Raw genomic sequence first — 16,614 nt, 5'->3', positions numbered from 1 at the left:
GAATCACCATCCCTAGAAGTGTTTAAGGAAAGACAGGACATGGCACTCAGTGCCATGGTCTGGTTGATAGGGTCATAGTTTAGACCTGACGATCTTGGAGGTCTTTTCAACCTAATGATTCTGTGATTCTGAGCTAAGGGATCATCAAACCCATGAGGTGTGACCTCCCAGTCTTAAGGGGAAAGAAGATTCATAAATGCTCATGGTTGAAAGGAACAACAAAAATGAGAGGGTCTGCAAATAAACAAAGTTTTATTAGTAAATTACACATTTGGCATGGAAATCGATATTTTAGTCCCTGACCTACTATATAAGCACATGGCAATGGGTTTTAGATAAAGAGGTAGTGTGAAAGGGAAGACAGAAAGGAAGAGATGAATTAAAGAGGTGGAGAGAGAAAGAGAGAAAAAGAAAGAGATCACCGCTCCTGGTGTCAGCATTGATCCAGCTGCACCGATCCAGACAATGGGATATCCTGTTGGTGCCACCTGGGCTTGAGGGATACTTTCTATGTACTAGTTTCCCTGCCCTGAAGATGGGCTTCTCACTTTCTGTGCAATCAGTTATCATGGGTAGTCTGCTCTTTCAGATTTTTTATGGAAATACGTGGGAGGGCTTTGGGGATCTTGGGTGGTCTGTATTCCTCTCCACAGTCCGTTCCCCCTTCTTGGCCTCATCCCTGCACTTGCCGTGTGCTGCTCATCTCCAGGGTCTGTAAGAAGAACGTTATTCCCCAGAAAGTGCTGTCTTACGTCCGCATGGCCCCCTTTCTCCAGCCACCTCTTGTTCTTTCTCACTGATTCTCCACGGGGAGAGCTCCGCCGGGAAAAGGCTGGGAGCAGCGCTGGTGCAGGGATTCTCCACAAGCCCAGGCGGGCGGGGGCCCTCCTTGGCCCGCCGCACCGCCAGGGGGCGCGCTCGCCCGCCCGCACCCCGCGCGGGACGCCCCGCCCCGGGCCGGGCAAGCGGAGCGCCGCCATTGGCCCAGCGCCCCGGCCCCGCCCCCTCGGCGGTCACGCGCGCGGCCTCAGCGCGGCCGGAAGTGCCAGGGCGGGCGCCGGGTCCCGGGTCCGCTGCCGCCAGTGCGGTCCCTCCCGCTTTCCTCGGCCCCGCCAGGTTCCCTCATCCACCCCCACCATGTACCCGCGGCGCCCCGAAGGCTTCGACGGCCTCGGCTACCGCGGGGTCGGCCGCGACGAACTGGGCCCCGGCTCCAGGCCCTTCAGCAGCGGCTCGGAGCTGGGCCCCTGGGTGACCAGCCCGCCCGACATCCCCGGCAGCCGCAACCTGCACTGGGGCGAGAAGACGCCGCCGTATGGGGCCGGGACCCCTCTGGGCGGCGCCGGGCCCAACGAGGAGGCCAGCCTCGGGGCGGGCGGCCCCGGCGCCGGTAAGGGAGGGCCCGGCCTGGGCTGGCCCGGGGGCGGCCGCCGCCTCTCGCCGCTCCCCGGTCCCGTGCCTACCCCCGGCTCCCACCTACCGGGAGCGATGACCTGCCGGGGCGGGCGAGGGCGGGCTGGCGGCGGCCCTGGGCTGTGTCGCGGCCGGGCCGAGCGCCGCCCAGGCCGTCATTTTTACTGGCGGTGCTGAAGCGCCGGGGAAGAAAAGTCTTTTAGAAGGCGAACTGCTCCGTCACTGCCTGTTGCGCTCCTGCACTGCGTAGCTTCATGCAAATGTGATTTGAGAGTGCCAGAACGCGCCCCGCAGCTTCTCGTTAAGCAGTGTGCGGTCAGCTAGCTCTTCACTGCCCATGTAAACAATATCCTGCAGAAACACTCCGCCCTCTTTTAAGGCAGGAACTGCCTTTGCGTCTTATACTGCTTCGTTGTTTAGTCGGTGTTAGTGTTCCAGACTGCGTGGCTTCTCTCGGATTTAAAACATGAGCTGCTGACGTAGGCCTCCCCCTCCCCCCTGCACGCATGATATCGAGGGAACTGTGGGACTGGTAGGATTTAAGGAAGCAACTGAGTTCCAGTCCTTTTCAGTAATTGCTGGGAAACTGAGTAAAAGCCCGCATAAGTAAAGTGTCATTTTAGGTCTTCATGAAGTTGAGGTGAATTGAGAAAAACTTGCTGTATCTAGGGTACTGTATGTCATCTGCTTTAATTAAAAGGAGCAGCTTATATACACTTGAGTATGAAAAGATTTATGAAATACTAATATATGTGAAATCGAATTATATTACTAGGCAAGTCTTTCTTTTCTGACCTGTAGTGCAGTGTTTTTATTTAGGTCTTATAAAGAGTACTGCCTTTAGCTGGACTCCATCCATCCATGCATGCACTGGTTGAAGCACTGTTTAAGTATCCTTGCCTACTTGGACACTACATTTTTACCCCCTGTCTACATATGGAAGGTGTGTTCATTCTGCACTTTGGATGACTGATAAGGAGTTGCTGTAATCACTGAATCCAGCAGCTGCAAATGGTATCTTACCATTTTTTGGAGGGCTCCCACATCTGTGTGGAGCCCGCTGAAGTTACTGACTTTATCCATGTCTTCAGACTGCTTGCACTCTGAAGATTTTAGGGCTGAGCATTAACTTTAAAGTGCCTTTACTGTTCTGATAATCGTCTTAAAATTCCGTCTGATAATCCCCAATGTGCAAATGTCTGTCTGGCGGCAGACAACAGTGAGTTGAATTCATTACTTTTGTAGTTCTCTAGTAACTAGATTTTTGCAAAGGACTGGAGATAAACAACCGGCTTGAAAATTTGCTTTTTGTTGATGTTTCTTACTTCATCCATGGCTTTTTGTGTAACTTCTCCCAAATTTTTGCCTTTTTACTGTTTTAGCATTATTTTCACCTCAATTATCTCAATTATAATGTTTCAGAATTACTGTAAAGTCATGCATGCTAAATCTTTAAGTAGCTGGTCTGAATTGGGTTTTTTTGGTATTAAAATATTCTCTGTTTTACCATTTGCTTTCTCCCTTTTTTTTTCCCTGTAAGAAAAGCATAATTTTACATATAACAGTATGTACAAACTCCAGTGCAGTCTAAAGTGCAAATATTCCTGGGGGAATAATTTTTTTTATATCCTGTGTTGCTGAGCTGCCATAAATGTTGTGGTTTAATACTTGTAATTTTCTGATGCAAGTACAGGATAAAATTAGTTTTTCAGATCCTGTGCATGGCATTTTCTCCTATTTTGTGATTATCACTGCTGTATAATCTGGGTTTTTGTTCGTTTTTTTTCTTGTTTTTCAGAGCAGTTGAACAGATTTGCTGGTTTTGGTATTGGCCTTGCAAGGTAAGAGTTGTGTTCAGTGACAGAGGGGTAGTAAAACTCTTATTTGTCTCATAAACCCTACATACACTTTTATATTGTGTTTTTACTTCAGTAGCCATGAACAGTTGACATGTGTTGAGAAACCTACTACCCAAAACCCATTTAGGTTTCTGTTCTCTTTAACTGTTGCTCAAAAAATACATAGGCAAATGTAAGACAGTTTTTCATATGGAATGCCCAGGATGTGTGTACCCTGTCCAAGTAATCTGAAAGTAACACCAGAAAACTTATTTGACACTTGCAACTTTTTAATATTTTTAGGCAATGCAAATGTTTCCTGAGAAGGTTAAAATGTGTTCAAGTATATTACCAAAGTATCATGGGACCACAATGTTCATCTAACTAAGTGGTCTGATGGCCATTTTATTCTTTACTATGGTGACCCTGATTATTGATAGTATTTTTGAGAAAGTGGTGAACTTTAAGATGCTGATGTCCAGGGAAAGTTTTACCTCTTTTGGTAGTAGCAAACTACTAATTAGCTCAATAGTTAAAAAACTGTGCCAGTTGTACTTGTCTGTCAGAAGTTCAGAAACCTACCACAGGTGATCCTGTAGCTGTGACTTGGGGTGTTTAGAAAAAACCCTGGATGTTCTGCTTTTCTAATCCATGTCCCAGATTTGAACAACATACGGGTAAGTACTCTGATCACTCAGGCATTTTGAGATTAAATGAATATTTTCTCTGAATGGCTGCAACCACGAATTCCGCTTTAGAAGCGAGAACTTCTCTGTGAAGTTTTGATTGAAATATGAGTTTCGGCAGTGGTAGGAGAGTTGGTTTGGATCAGTAGTGTTTTCACTGAAAAAGTAATCCTCCTCGGCCCTGCTAAGGAGAGTTTTGAATAATAATACAGTATGCAGAATTAGCGTAAAATTACTCCTCTCATAATTGTGGTTCTGGTTTGTTTTATACCCTGATACTTTGAGGAGGGTGAGATTAAGAAATTTTGTATGTTGTTTTGCTTATAAAAATATGTGCATACTACATATATATGGGTTTTCTTCATAGTAAATGTATATGTCAGACTTTATGTAACTTGCTCCTTGGGAGGCTGTTTGGTAGCCATCAAAAAATGCCCTATTAGTTCACTAGAAAATATGTTGCTTTTCCAAATACTGATCTGCTGTTGTTAGAGACAATTAACAAGCCTTTTCTAAGGAATTTTTAGTGGCTTCCCATGCATTAAATACAATTTTCTTTTAAAGCCTATTTACAGAAAATGTGTTGGCACATCCTTGCATTGTTCTACGTCGTCAGTGTCAGGTATGTCTTTTATGTTACCTTTTCCAGTCAGAGCTCCTGTGTATAGTCATATCTCTGTATTTTCATACTCTGTATGAAAGTATGTAGTACAGGAAGCTTCGCAATTTTTAGGGGGACTCTGCTACATTAACAAGTTTTTACTTGTAGAATACGTGTTTCCTGTTCTGCAGTTTAGCTTATTTTGAAAAATCTTATTCATTTTTGTTTGGGCAGTGGAAAGCAAATTACAGCAAGTGTTTTGGAGTCTGCAGAGCTACTTTCAGATCCCCATTTACAAGCAGGATGCTTTGTTTCATAGTTTCTGATTTATGTATAGTTTATTGTTTAAACTTTCAGCATACGAATACTTAAAAGTACTGCCAGTTTCTGTAAATTTCAGTGAGAGCTTACTCATATTTTTAGCTGATCTTTACAGAGATAAAATTCTTACATTGGGAATGCCTTTATCCTTCAGAGTTGTAGCATCTGCAAGTGTGTTTCTAGGACTGACGTTATTTATATTTTTAACAGGTTAACTATCACGCACGGAATTACCATGTCACACCATTTACTATTGTCAATATCATGTACTGCATCAATAAGACACAGGTTAGTATTTGGTGTAAGGCTATCTGAGCACTGAGAGTTCCTACAGCATGTATGTCTCTAAGTGTTTACATAGGTGGTGTTAAAAAACATGGCAGTTATGAGGGTTTGTTATTTTTATGTTTCAAGAAGATGAGGTAAACCATTATTTTTTTCAGAAGTACAGTACTTAGGGTGGAAAGATTTGCAGATGTTAGAAAACAAAAGGTCCCTGAAACTAATTTTTTTCATTAAGGTTCTAAAAGGTCATTAATCTTTATGTGGATAAAATTATTATTGAAGTGATGACTCCTTCCAGTGATAGTACTGAATTCATTTCCAGTTCTGCCTGGGAATGGCAATCTTAAATTCGGATCAGAAGGCAGTAAGAAGTTCTTAATTATGAGTTTCTTTTGGATATACTTCTAACATCTTGTGCTCATTCTGTCCATAGGAAATGGCGTTAAATTTGTAACACAAAATATTAGCAGTGGAGAGATGCCTCCAAAATTAATGACAAGTCTTTGAAATTATTGAAAAACAAAACTTTCTTATAGATAAAGAGTGAGTTGTTACCTGAATTTAGTTATAAAGTTAAATGGTAGAATTGTAGCCTTGTGTGGTCTGAATTTACTGAAATGTTGTCGTTAATAAGATGAAAATATTTTTGAGTTTTATGTTGCATATTTCAACACACAGGGTCCAAGGGCTCTCTGGAAAGGAATGGGCAGCACTTTCATTGTTCAGGGCATAACCCTGGGAACAGAAGGCATCATCAGTGAATATACACCTTTGCCAAGGTATTGCGTGTTTTTTTTTTACTGTTTCAAACAAATTAGTAAGTTGTTGACTTATTTTCAAAGTGTTAGAAATGTAGACTGTTTGAAAAATACTGCTTCATGAGAACAGCCAGACATTAAATCGGTGTTTCCAAACACAGTGTGGTTGTTTTGGAAAAGATAACCTCATAATCCATAAATAGTGAGAGACTCTTTCTGGGAGCTTTGTATGTTTGTGTCAACTCACTGATCTGAGTATAGAAATACTGTAGGAAATTGGTTGTTGGTAGTCAACTCTGTAATAAACAATAAAAACAAAATTTCTTCTTTTATTTGGGTTTTTATTGTGTGGTAATAGCAAATACCATACCTAAGGTAAAAATTCCTGGTCTTATTAATCTAAATACAGGAAACTTGCACAGCTAAGGAGCCAGCACTGACATTTTGCTGAATATTTGCACTATCTGTGGTAAATGAAAGGACAGAATGGCCTGCGTTAGTAAATGAGAAGACATGGTAAATGAGAGTCTATGTGACTGGCAGTTTTGTCTTTTGCCTTCCGTGACCAACAGCTCTGTGTACCTTATTCAGTATTGTCATAAAAAAGATGTTACAACTAAAAACGACTGACTTCATTTAAAGATATATTCATTGTTCTACATCACTTTGTCCACCTTCTGCTACAGAAGTTTAGTAATATTTTCACTAAAAATATTCAAGGACATGGAAACTACCCTGGGTTTAACAAGAAGAAACATGGTTAGGCTGAATCAAATGCTGTTATGATGCATGCATCCGTACTAATGAAAGTAGGTATTTGCAAGTTCAAAAGCATTAGCAAAAGCATTTCATACTTAAATTGTATGGAGTGTGTATTTAAGGTTTTTGGTCAGTTCTGTTTCAACGGTAATTGAAATTTCCAGGCTGTTCTTTCCTCCAAGTGTGTAGATACAGCTCTAGGGTATGCTTAAGTTCATGAGATGTGATATGGTGTTTATATCTTCATAATTCTGAATTCTCACAAATGTCAGCAATGATTTTCTACTTGTGGGCCAGTTCAGCAGTTCAAAAAGTAAGCTGGTGCTGCCGCCAAAGGAAACAAACCTTTCTGCTGGAACCAGCTCATTCCTTCCTCTGTGCTCCTTCCATCCTTGTGCCAACACAATGTGTGAACAGTCAGGAAATTAACTGAGTTGGGAAAGTAATCTGGCTAAAGTGGTTGTCTCATACATGCACCACCCCGCAGCAGTTTTCTACTGAATGCTCTCTCTTCATTTTTAATGGTGGCTTGCATGTTTGGGCAGTCATGTGGAGGAGAAGGTTATTGCATGTAGCAGCAGTGCCAGCAAATCTGATTTAAAAAGTTATTTAACTACATTATCAGGCTCCAAAGAACACAGAGAAGTGAAATGTCAATTCTAATTCTATATTATAGTATCATGAGAGAATACCCCTATTTTAGGAGACGAGCCCAGACAGAAATGGGTTTGAACATTCTTCACTAGGCAAGCTGCTTCTGTAATTGTTCTTCCACTGCAGGGACAGTTATACCTGGATTGACAGGTTAGGCTTTCACACATTAGTTTGGCTGGTTTCATTTTCCACAGCATTTAAGTATTATGGGTAAGTGGATGTGATCTAAGAGTCTGAAATACATAATGGTAAAAGTGGTCTTCTGATCCTGTTTAGTGATTGACCTATGTATTTAAAACGTGATCGCTAGTAGTAACACACAATTTTTCAGAAAGAGTAAAATCTTACCTTTCTTGGATTAGAGTTGTTTTAACTACAAGCAGTGTCTGATTCCTGGACAAAATCGAAGCTGAACACCTTATAGCTTGCAATTAAAAATGCAAAGTTTAGTGTGCCCAGCGCTTCAGACAAATATCTATACCTCATAGCTAGAGTATTATGCATTGTAAGTACATGTGGTCTTTGAATGGTGTCTTGAGCTAGGTGGGTTTACTTTTTCTATCAGATAGAATGTAAACATTTGCTGTTCATATTTTGAAATGTGTAACTAGAAGTACTACTTTAAGGGAATATTTTTGACGTCACCTTTGTGTTAAACACACCGGTTTTCTTCTGTTTTATCAGAATATGCTGAGGACTGGTCATAAGACAAAAAACTTCAGTTATGTCTGTACAGAATTACTATGCAACTTCTAGTCTGACCTCTTGTACTTGATTGGTTCTTGTCTAACTGCCAGAATCTGATTTAGATTTTCTGGAAGGGAGCAACAACAGGGTAAACATAACCTAAAGAACAGAAAAGGCGCAACAAAACCAAAATGAAATAAAAATTATTTCTTCGTAAAGGAAAACTATTAAGCTTTGAAAGTACTCCAGTGTTCCCTGAAAATTGCTTTAAGTGCTAGTACATAAGGTTGCTAAATAGATGGAAAACACTAAAGTCAGTTGCTGTGAGAGCTGCAGACATCTTACTAATAAATAACTGAAACTTTTTTGGTAGAATGTCTGACAGGCCTGAAAAACTACTAGAAGTTAAGCATGCTTTACTAAATGTTTTGCTCTGTCTGTCCAATATGGGAAATGCTTCAACATAGATAGTAGAGCACCAATATAAGAGCTGAATGTTGACACCCATGGAAGAATTGCTTGAGAATTACATGTGGGTGATTATTCATATTGTGGTAAATACTTCTCTTTTTAGGGAGCTTTCACATAAATGGAACCTCAAGCAGATAGGTGGACACCTTTTACTCAAAGCGTAAGTATGACATGTGTTATTTACCTTATGTCTTATTATCTAAACACCGTAAACTACCAAATGTACATAAGTTTAGTCTGCTGCTATGTTTACTTGACGAGGTGCTAACAGTACTTTTCAAATGTTGATTTTTTGAACAATCTTGATTGCATAACCCACTTTCAAAGACTTTCTCCTACTAGATCCCTGTGTCTATGGAACTACTGATTTAAAAGATTAGATTCTTTTAGACCTTAATCAGTCTGGTCACATGGAAGTAGAATTTAACTACACTTTTGACTGAAGCTTATCTCAACTTGTTGATGTACATTTTAGTAATTGAGTTATGCTTTGTTAATTTTCTCTCAGGAATAATGTGCTAGATAACTTCATCAACTTTCAGGTGCCTGTTTGCCTAAAATTACAGTATTGTCATTACATTAATTCTTATATTGTTAATTTCTACAGGTTAACACATGTAATAGCAATGCCTTTTTATTCTGCGAGCCTGATTGAAACTGTACAGGTAACTTACATATATTTGGAACATTTAGAAAGATACTGTTACTCTTTATAGATTAGATTATATGGAGAAATGAATCTTTGATTTTGTATTCAGGTTTATGTTGCAGTAGTTGCATTTGTTTTGCTTGACTTACGACTTAGCTGAAATGGGTGTTTACTATGAAGGGTATATTAGTGTGGTGTCTTAACTCTAAATCTTGAGTTAGAAAGAACACTTAATGTAGATAGTTGGAATATATTGAATATCAACTAGGGACATGCTATATCTTTGTGCTCCAGCAGATAAAACATAAGGAAGTTTTTCTCATGTAAGATTTTTAAACTTTGCCTTCCTAGGCAAGTTGTTACAGTGACACCCACCCCCTGTAACAACTGTAAAGTTTTTTCCAGTAGTTCAGTGGGGTTTTCATTCAATCAACTTTTTACTTTTAATCTTTATCTAGTTCTTCTGTAGCCATGAAAATTAAAATCTGGACCTGTCACTTGGAATACATCTTGTTCTGCAACTGTGCAGAGTACCCCATAGCACTGTGTTGCAGACTGCCTGTCAGTGTGGTGTTGCATCTCTTTCTGAAGAAAGGCAAGGGTTAGCTGTGCACAAATGGTCCAGGATAATTCTTCCAGCCATGTCTGTATAATGACTTGCTCTTAGATGACATGACAGAATTTCTGTGCAGCTAATGGCACTCTTTCTGTAGAGTTCTTGTGTGGAGGGTGCAGGATAGTCACTCTCATGTTTCTCAGTCATCAAAGTAATAATTTTCATTCATAGCATGGGCAACTTGTAAGTATTGTCAAGACCGATTTGCTGGTGTGTATCTCCAAAATGGTGCTTTTTTTGGAGAGAAGGCTGACTTCTGCAGTTTCATAGTTTCAGCATGTACTTTACACGCATGGACTCCTTTAAGGGGCAGGATTCTGCTCTGTGCACAGGATCCAAGCTTAAATGAGCCAGAAGGTACTAGGAGAGCTGTTCTGTCTGAACTGGCTGCATCATGGATTAACAGGATAGGTAAGATTAAGCATCTGTGCAGAGAGAGGTATAGACAGACTCCCAAAACCAAACTCATTTCCTCTAAAGATATTCCCTATTTTATAAACCCTCTTTCCTCAGGGGATCTCTTGAGTTGTGGAATATTTGGGAGACTTAGCTGGTGTCATAATGGGAAGCTGGCTGGAACTCAAGTTCTTAATTACTGGGGAATGGCTCTACCCTGAGCATGCCATAATTCTGGAACTAGAAACAATAGTGGAACACTGTTAATGTTTCTGGAGTTCATAGCAGGCCACAGAATGGAATGTTATATCCAGGTATCTTACTGCTTGTATTTTTGTCTGAAAGGATGTTGCATTACCTGCGCTGTTGGACATGGGTAAATTTTTTACCAATAGAAGATAAAAGAGAGCATAATTTAGAGTCTGCCTTCTGTTTGCAAAATAAGTATAAAGTTTCTTTGCTAGAAAGCAGCTTAATAGGATAACAATAAAAAGCCAAAAAAGCATCTCTCCCAGCCTTTTAGGTAGGTGATCTTCTCTGTAATGATTGGTTATGAAAATTCCACTGAGATCTGAGGATTTTAAGATTAGTAGCTTTGGCTGTGTGCAAGTATTTTAGTGAATGAGTATGTGTGTGTGTGTATATATATATATATATATGCTATATGAAATATGTTATTGAGTTCTTGGAAAGTTCATCAGCTTATTAGAAATACAGCAGAGGTAATGATAGCATTTGTGAAGATCTTTATACTGTGTTAATCAATGCAGGGGAGCAACTTGGCTTGCCAGGTTTGCATTACATTCCTGTGCTGCAAGGCAACAATGACCAGTAAAAAATCAGAGAAGTTAAAGATCGTTGGATTTGCTACTAGCAGGTTTATATAGACTTTGTGTTAATTCTGATAAACCATGCTGTTCAACAGTATCTGTTTGACACCCAAGTAAATACATTTCATCAAAATAGCTGTAAATGGTGGAAGTTTGTAGCTGTCACATTAGTTCTTTTGTCATTAGCATCTAAAACCTCATGGTGGCGTGTTTGGCCAAAGCAAGAACGGTTTTGAAGTGCAGTGACTGTAGTGATGTGGGACAGGAGAGGAGTCAGCAGGGGTTGTGCTGCTTAACTTGTACTTAAAGTCTGCAACAGCGTTATGTTCTCAGGTGTTTGAACTAGTTTCTCTCCTGCACAGAAAAGACCATGAAGGCTCTATAGGCTGTTTAGTATTTCCCCAAAATACTGAGGAATATTCTGGTGGTTTATTCTGGCATGAGGTCAGGACACAGACCACATGGACTCAGAGACTCGGGCATTCAGGAGAACATCCAAATCTTGAATTTGGGATGTAAACCACATGATAAAACACTGGAGTTTGTATAAGCATTAGTAGGAGAAATAATGTTTTTAGCTTAATCCTACACTCAAAGGTGAAGTATAATAGAGTAGATAATTATTACAAGATTTTTGTTTGCGCTGCATGAGCAAAATAATTATCTCTTCACTAACAAACAGCATGGGTAAAGAATACTACTTTAAATGCATGAGAACATTCAAAACGGAACCTATTAAATGCATGTTAAAAATGACCATTCTACACTAGTTGTATAAGTCTTTACTACGTACATTCAAGTTCAAAGGTTATAGTCACAGTCTTTAAAGTAAAGGCATTTTGAATTAAATAAGTACTTCCTGGCAGTTTGCTCCAGATGTAGACATTTTAAGTTCATGACTGTTTCGCATTCTGATACTTTCAGCAGTAGGCTGAGAGTTGAATTTCTTCGGTAGAACACAGATAACTGCAATATACATTAAAAAACCCTCACCTCTTTAAGATGGGTTCTTTAAAAGAAAGCTTAGTTGAATGCTATGAAGAGTGTTAAAACAAGGACCTTTTATTTGTACAGCTGTGTAGACACAATAGCATGCAAGTGTTTAACTTTAAAAAAAAAAGTTCAACAGTGATAAAGTGTCAGAGTAGATGTCAGGATGGTTTTGAAGTGCTCAGCATGAATTGTAACTCCTCCTTTGTGCTTGTAGAGTGAAATAATTCGAGACAATCCTGGCATCCTGGACTGCGTGAAAGAGGGAATTGGCAGAGTTTTAGGCTTGGGAGTACCCCATAGCAAGCGTCTCCTTCCTCTGATGGTCTTGACTTTCCCCACTGCTCTACATGGAGTTCTTCACTACGTCATCAGTTCCATCGTCCAGAAGCTTGTCTTGTTTGTTTTGAAAAGGGATAATTCCCACAACCTTCCAACTGAGAGCTCCTGTTCTGTGCAGAGCATGCTGGATGCGTATTTTCCAGAACTTATTGCTAGCTTTGCTGCTAGCCTTTGTGCTGATGTCATGCTTTACCCACTGGAAACAGTTTTGCACCGCCTTCATATTCAAGGGACACGCACAATAATTGACAATACAGACCTTGGCTATGAAGTGCTTCCAATCAATACTCAGTATGAGGGAATGAAAGACTGCATAAATACTATAAAACGGGAAGAAGGAATGCAAGGTTTCTATAAAGGATTTGGAGCTGTTATAGTACAGTATACCTTGCATATGGCAGTTTTACAGCTTACCAAAATTATTTACTCAACACTGCTTCAAAATGTTTCTTAATCTGTCCAGGTCTGGATCTAGCACATTGGACATGATTCACTTGCTAACCCAGTTATTGTTTAAATGGCTTAGAAAATGAACTTCGAGGAATCCACTCTGTGGATTCTCCTTACACTGTAGAACAACTTGTTTTAAAAATGGGGATATAGTTGCCGAAGTGTAATTAAAAAAGGACTGTTTAAAAATTACAGACACAAATTGAATATGTCATATGCAGTCATATAAAGGGGATCAGATTTCAAATGTGATTGCATTGAGGATTTCCTTTTCCTCTTACCAGTTCACTGACATAAGGAATGGATATGAATTGTTAATATCTGCTTTATTAGCATCACATCTGATGTTTAATATGGACTGCTAGCCAGTTGAAAGGAATTTCTTTTCTTAAGTTGTAAGAACTTGCAAGTAGGGGACTGATGGCTTTACTGGTCTTTTGAAAATGTTTCCAACTTCACTGTTAATGGAACTGTGAGTAAAATAGAAACTGTAAAAGTGACTTAAGTAGACTTAAATGTTATTATTTACAGGTACATAGAAGACTTATTTTGCTGCAGTGTGGCAGAAGACAAAGGGGAAACTCTTACTTTGTATAAAAACAATGAAAAATGGGTTTGAGGAAAAGTTGCACAGAATGCAAATTTGGCTGTCTTGCAGTTTGTTTGCAAGGCTTACAATAACTAAGTGTGAATAAAGCAAGATAGAAACTCATGTGTGCATGTGTAAGTGCCATTTTTAGTTGACTTTCCATGGATAACTTCAGGGTTTAGTTTTACTCTACTGCTCCATATGAGAGTATAATAATCATACAAATCTGTGTAGTAGTAGTAGTATTGGTGTTCAAAGTGTACAGAAAGCCTATGAAAACAATTGGCTTTTCCTAGAGTTTCTCTTTTGTTAGATTGGAGTGGTATGTATAAAATTGTCTCCTTAACTAGCACTGATGTCTGTCATTTAAAGTCTCTGCTAGTTTAAATATTTTGTGGAACAGAGCTAACAGTTTATGTGCAAGGGAACCACTGAAGTACATAATTTTTGCCCTCTCCCCCTTCAGACTCAGCCTGAGAATGATTTTTAATTATTCTAGGTGATGTAGTCCTTCTTGGTTTCATCAATAAATATGGGGTGGGGCGGGGGGGGCAGGGAGAGATGAAACAAGCATGTGGAAAGTCACTTCTAAATTATGAGAGGCTGCTGCTTTTTTTCACATTTATGTGGCAAGTCTGTTTTTGTGAATGCTGTAAATTGATCTGCATTTTAATCATTAATGATTGTGTAGTTATCACTTATGGAAAGCAGTCATGCTTTCCATAAAATAATGGAAAGATGTTGCTCTTTGTAAGTTCTGACTTCAGATCAGGTCTACTTTATTATTAATCTAACTTTCATGTATTTTAAATGCCTAAGTGTTGAAATGGAAAGTCTAGTGAACTTGGGAACTGGTTTATTTTGAAATATTGTTGATTGCAAATTTAGTGTATAGTGTATGAAATAAAATGAGAATTCACTGTAAGTACTATAAAGTAATTCACCAAAGAGGCATGTAAAGGAGTCCTGTTTTGTGTGTTATGTTTTACTGTATAGACTCCAGAGTGGCATTTTCAAGTTTGTCAACTTTCTTAAATGCAAGAACATGTTGAATTAAACTACACGTAAGAGCTTAGGTAAAATACTCAGTTTATGGGTTGGTTTCTTTTAATGAATATCAAGATGGCCATGCCACAGAATCATCCAGACTGGAAAGGACCTCAGCAGGTCATCCAGTCCAAATTCCTGCTCTAAGGAAGGATGACATTGACTTGTACATCTTTTGTCCAATCAAGTTCTTAATGCGTGGAACTGGCCTTTTCAAAGGTGTTAAATTCAACTGTAGCCAACAGTTTATGACAATTGCCTTGAAGCAATAACTAAGTGCATCTTGCAGTCCAACACTTGCAGATGTATCTGTGAAATTGGGCAATCCTATTTTTCTAGGAATAAAATATTAGGGCATTTTGCCATGTGACATGGAGGACTTGCCTTTTATATATTCTTCAAGAGGGAAGATGAGTTCTCAAGAGTTGCACTAGAGACTGCTATAATGTTGCACTGTGGCAAAGACTTGCTTTCATTGCTGGCAGTTTTACAGTTGTAGTCTAGGTTCTCAGGTCTGTAACTTTGGGCAGGGTGAGAAAGAATGCTGTCAATGTAGAGCAGCTGTTCTGTTGTGGAAAAAAGCTTTTGCTTTGGGCTATTCTTTTTTGGTCCTCTTCCCAGCAGTTAGAATGAGCATGTTTAGATTTTTCATGAAAGGTTTTTTTATCTCCCAAAACACATAATACACTTTGTGCAGAGTTGCTGGGGTATTGCCCATGCAAAAATGTAAATGAGTATGGGCTGAAAAAAGTAATTTTAACCTTTTTAATTATAAGTGTTTCTGATTATCATTTGGACCTTAAATCAATTTTTAGCTCACAGAAATGATTAGTAGGTGGCTTCAGGAAGAGGTACCACTGAAAACTACAAAATACTGAATTGGCTGTAGAAAGTAGGTTGTGGTGGAATATGAAGAATTCTTATGCACTCTTGTGCCTGATACAAACAATTTTTTGTACCTTGTTTTTCTTACTACTTTTTTTTTTTTCCTCTCTTTAAAGAAGAGAGCTGATTTTAGGAAGGTAAATGTTCCTGAAGAAAGACAAACTAATCGAGTGAAGAATTACTTGGCTTCTTATCCATGTCTCTTACAAGAAAAGCCTTCATGTGCAGTAACTGATAAAAGACGGGGCAGGAAGTTTTGAGCTATGAGGCCTCATGGAAAGAGGCAAATATCTGGCTGTGTTCTTTCATGGACAGCATACAGATCACACTTGGCTTTTAGTTAAAATGGAGCTTTTAGATCCAGTGTTGGTGCCAGTGCTGAATTCTTCTGCAATGTTCCAGCTGTGCTCATTCCTTTTAGCAGATCTACTTTGGGGCATATGTGAGTTGATCTGCCTCGGGGTACTGTCTGTAACAATGTGAAGTGTGCAGTTTTACAGATTTATGTGGAATTTGTAAGACTCAAAATTACATGTTTTTCTTAGCTCCTCTGAATTTAGCAGCAGGTTCAAGGCAAGTATATGGGAGGTGTTCATCTGACATGGTCATTCAGCTGGATACGCCTTCAGCTGCTAACAAGGAATAGAGTCATAGAATCTGAGTTGAAAGGGACCCAGAAGGATCATCAAAGTTCAGCTCCTGGCCCTGCACATGGCACCCTAAGAATCCCACTAAGTGCCTAAGAGCAGTGTCCAAACACTTCTTGAACTCAGGTGCTGTGGCCACTTCCCTGGGGAGCCTGTTCCAGTGCCCAAACACCCTTGGACTCAAGAAGCTTTTCCTAATATTCAACCTAAAACTCCCCTGACACAACTTAGACCATTGCCCCCGTGTCCTGTCACTGGTAACCAGACACACAGCTCAGTGTCTGTCCCTTCTTCCCCTCAGGAGGAAGTTGCACACTCCAGTGGGGTCTCTCCTCAGTCTCTTTTCCGGGCTGAACAGACCAAGTGACCACAGATGCTCCTCGTAAGGTTCTTTCTTCAGACCCTTCATCATCTTTATGGCCTTCCTTTGGACACTCTTTAATATCTTTATATCTTACATTGTGGCACCCAAAACTGCCCCCAGGACGTGAGATGAGGCCTCCCCAGTGCAGAGCAGAGCGGGACAATCCCCTCCCTTTCCCGGCTGGTGATGCTGTGCCTGATGCCCCCCAGGACACGCTTGGCCCTCCTGGCTGCCAGGCACTGCTGACTGTCCAACTTGCCATCAGCCAGGACCTCCAGCTCCCTTTCCATGGTGCTGCTCTCCAGCCTCTCATGCCCCAGTCTGTCTGTAACTCCA

General features: G+C 40.1%; 1 protein-coding gene and 1 long non-coding RNA gene across 3 annotated transcripts; one reads left to right on the top strand and one right to left on the bottom strand.

Moving 5' to 3' along the window:
* Nucleotides 1–235: 235 nt before the first annotated feature.
* Nucleotides 236–1,564, bottom strand: LOC121664631. Its single transcript, XR_006016058.1, has 2 exons — nt 1,481–1,564; nt 236–712 (listed from the first exon to the last, which is right to left on the bottom strand). It is a non-coding gene; the product is annotated as an uncharacterized LOC121664631 (long non-coding RNA).
* On the top strand, nt 1,027–14,289 carry SLC25A46 (solute carrier family 25 member 46). Of its 2 annotated transcripts, none has more exons than XM_042028033.1 (8): nt 1,027–1,390; nt 3,212–3,254; nt 4,502–4,559; nt 5,070–5,147; nt 5,823–5,923; nt 8,577–8,633; nt 9,081–9,138; nt 12,172–14,289. In XM_042028033.1, the coding sequence occupies exons 1-8, from the start codon at nt 1,138–1,140 to the stop codon at nt 12,748–12,750; spliced, it is 1,227 nt and encodes a 408-aa protein (XP_041883967.1). In that variant the 5' UTR covers nt 1,027–1,137; the 3' UTR covers nt 12,751–14,289. The 2 variants fall into 2 exon arrangements, with proteins under 2 accessions (XP_041883967.1, XP_041883968.1); XM_042028034.1 differs by lacking the exon at nt 1,027–1,390 and adding an exon at nt 1,597–2,356.
* The last annotated feature ends 2,325 nt before the right edge of the window (nt 14,290–16,614 follow it).

The sequence above is a fragment of the Corvus kubaryi genome, unplaced genomic scaffold (genome assembly GCF_017639235.1).
Source record: "Corvus kubaryi isolate FWS band 111438036 unplaced genomic scaffold, C.kubaryi_AGA036_p1.0 37302, whole genome shotgun sequence".
Taxonomy (NCBI): Eukaryota; Metazoa; Chordata; class Aves; order Passeriformes; family Corvidae; genus Corvus; species Corvus kubaryi.
This window is presented reverse-complemented; position numbering and strand designations above follow the sequence as displayed.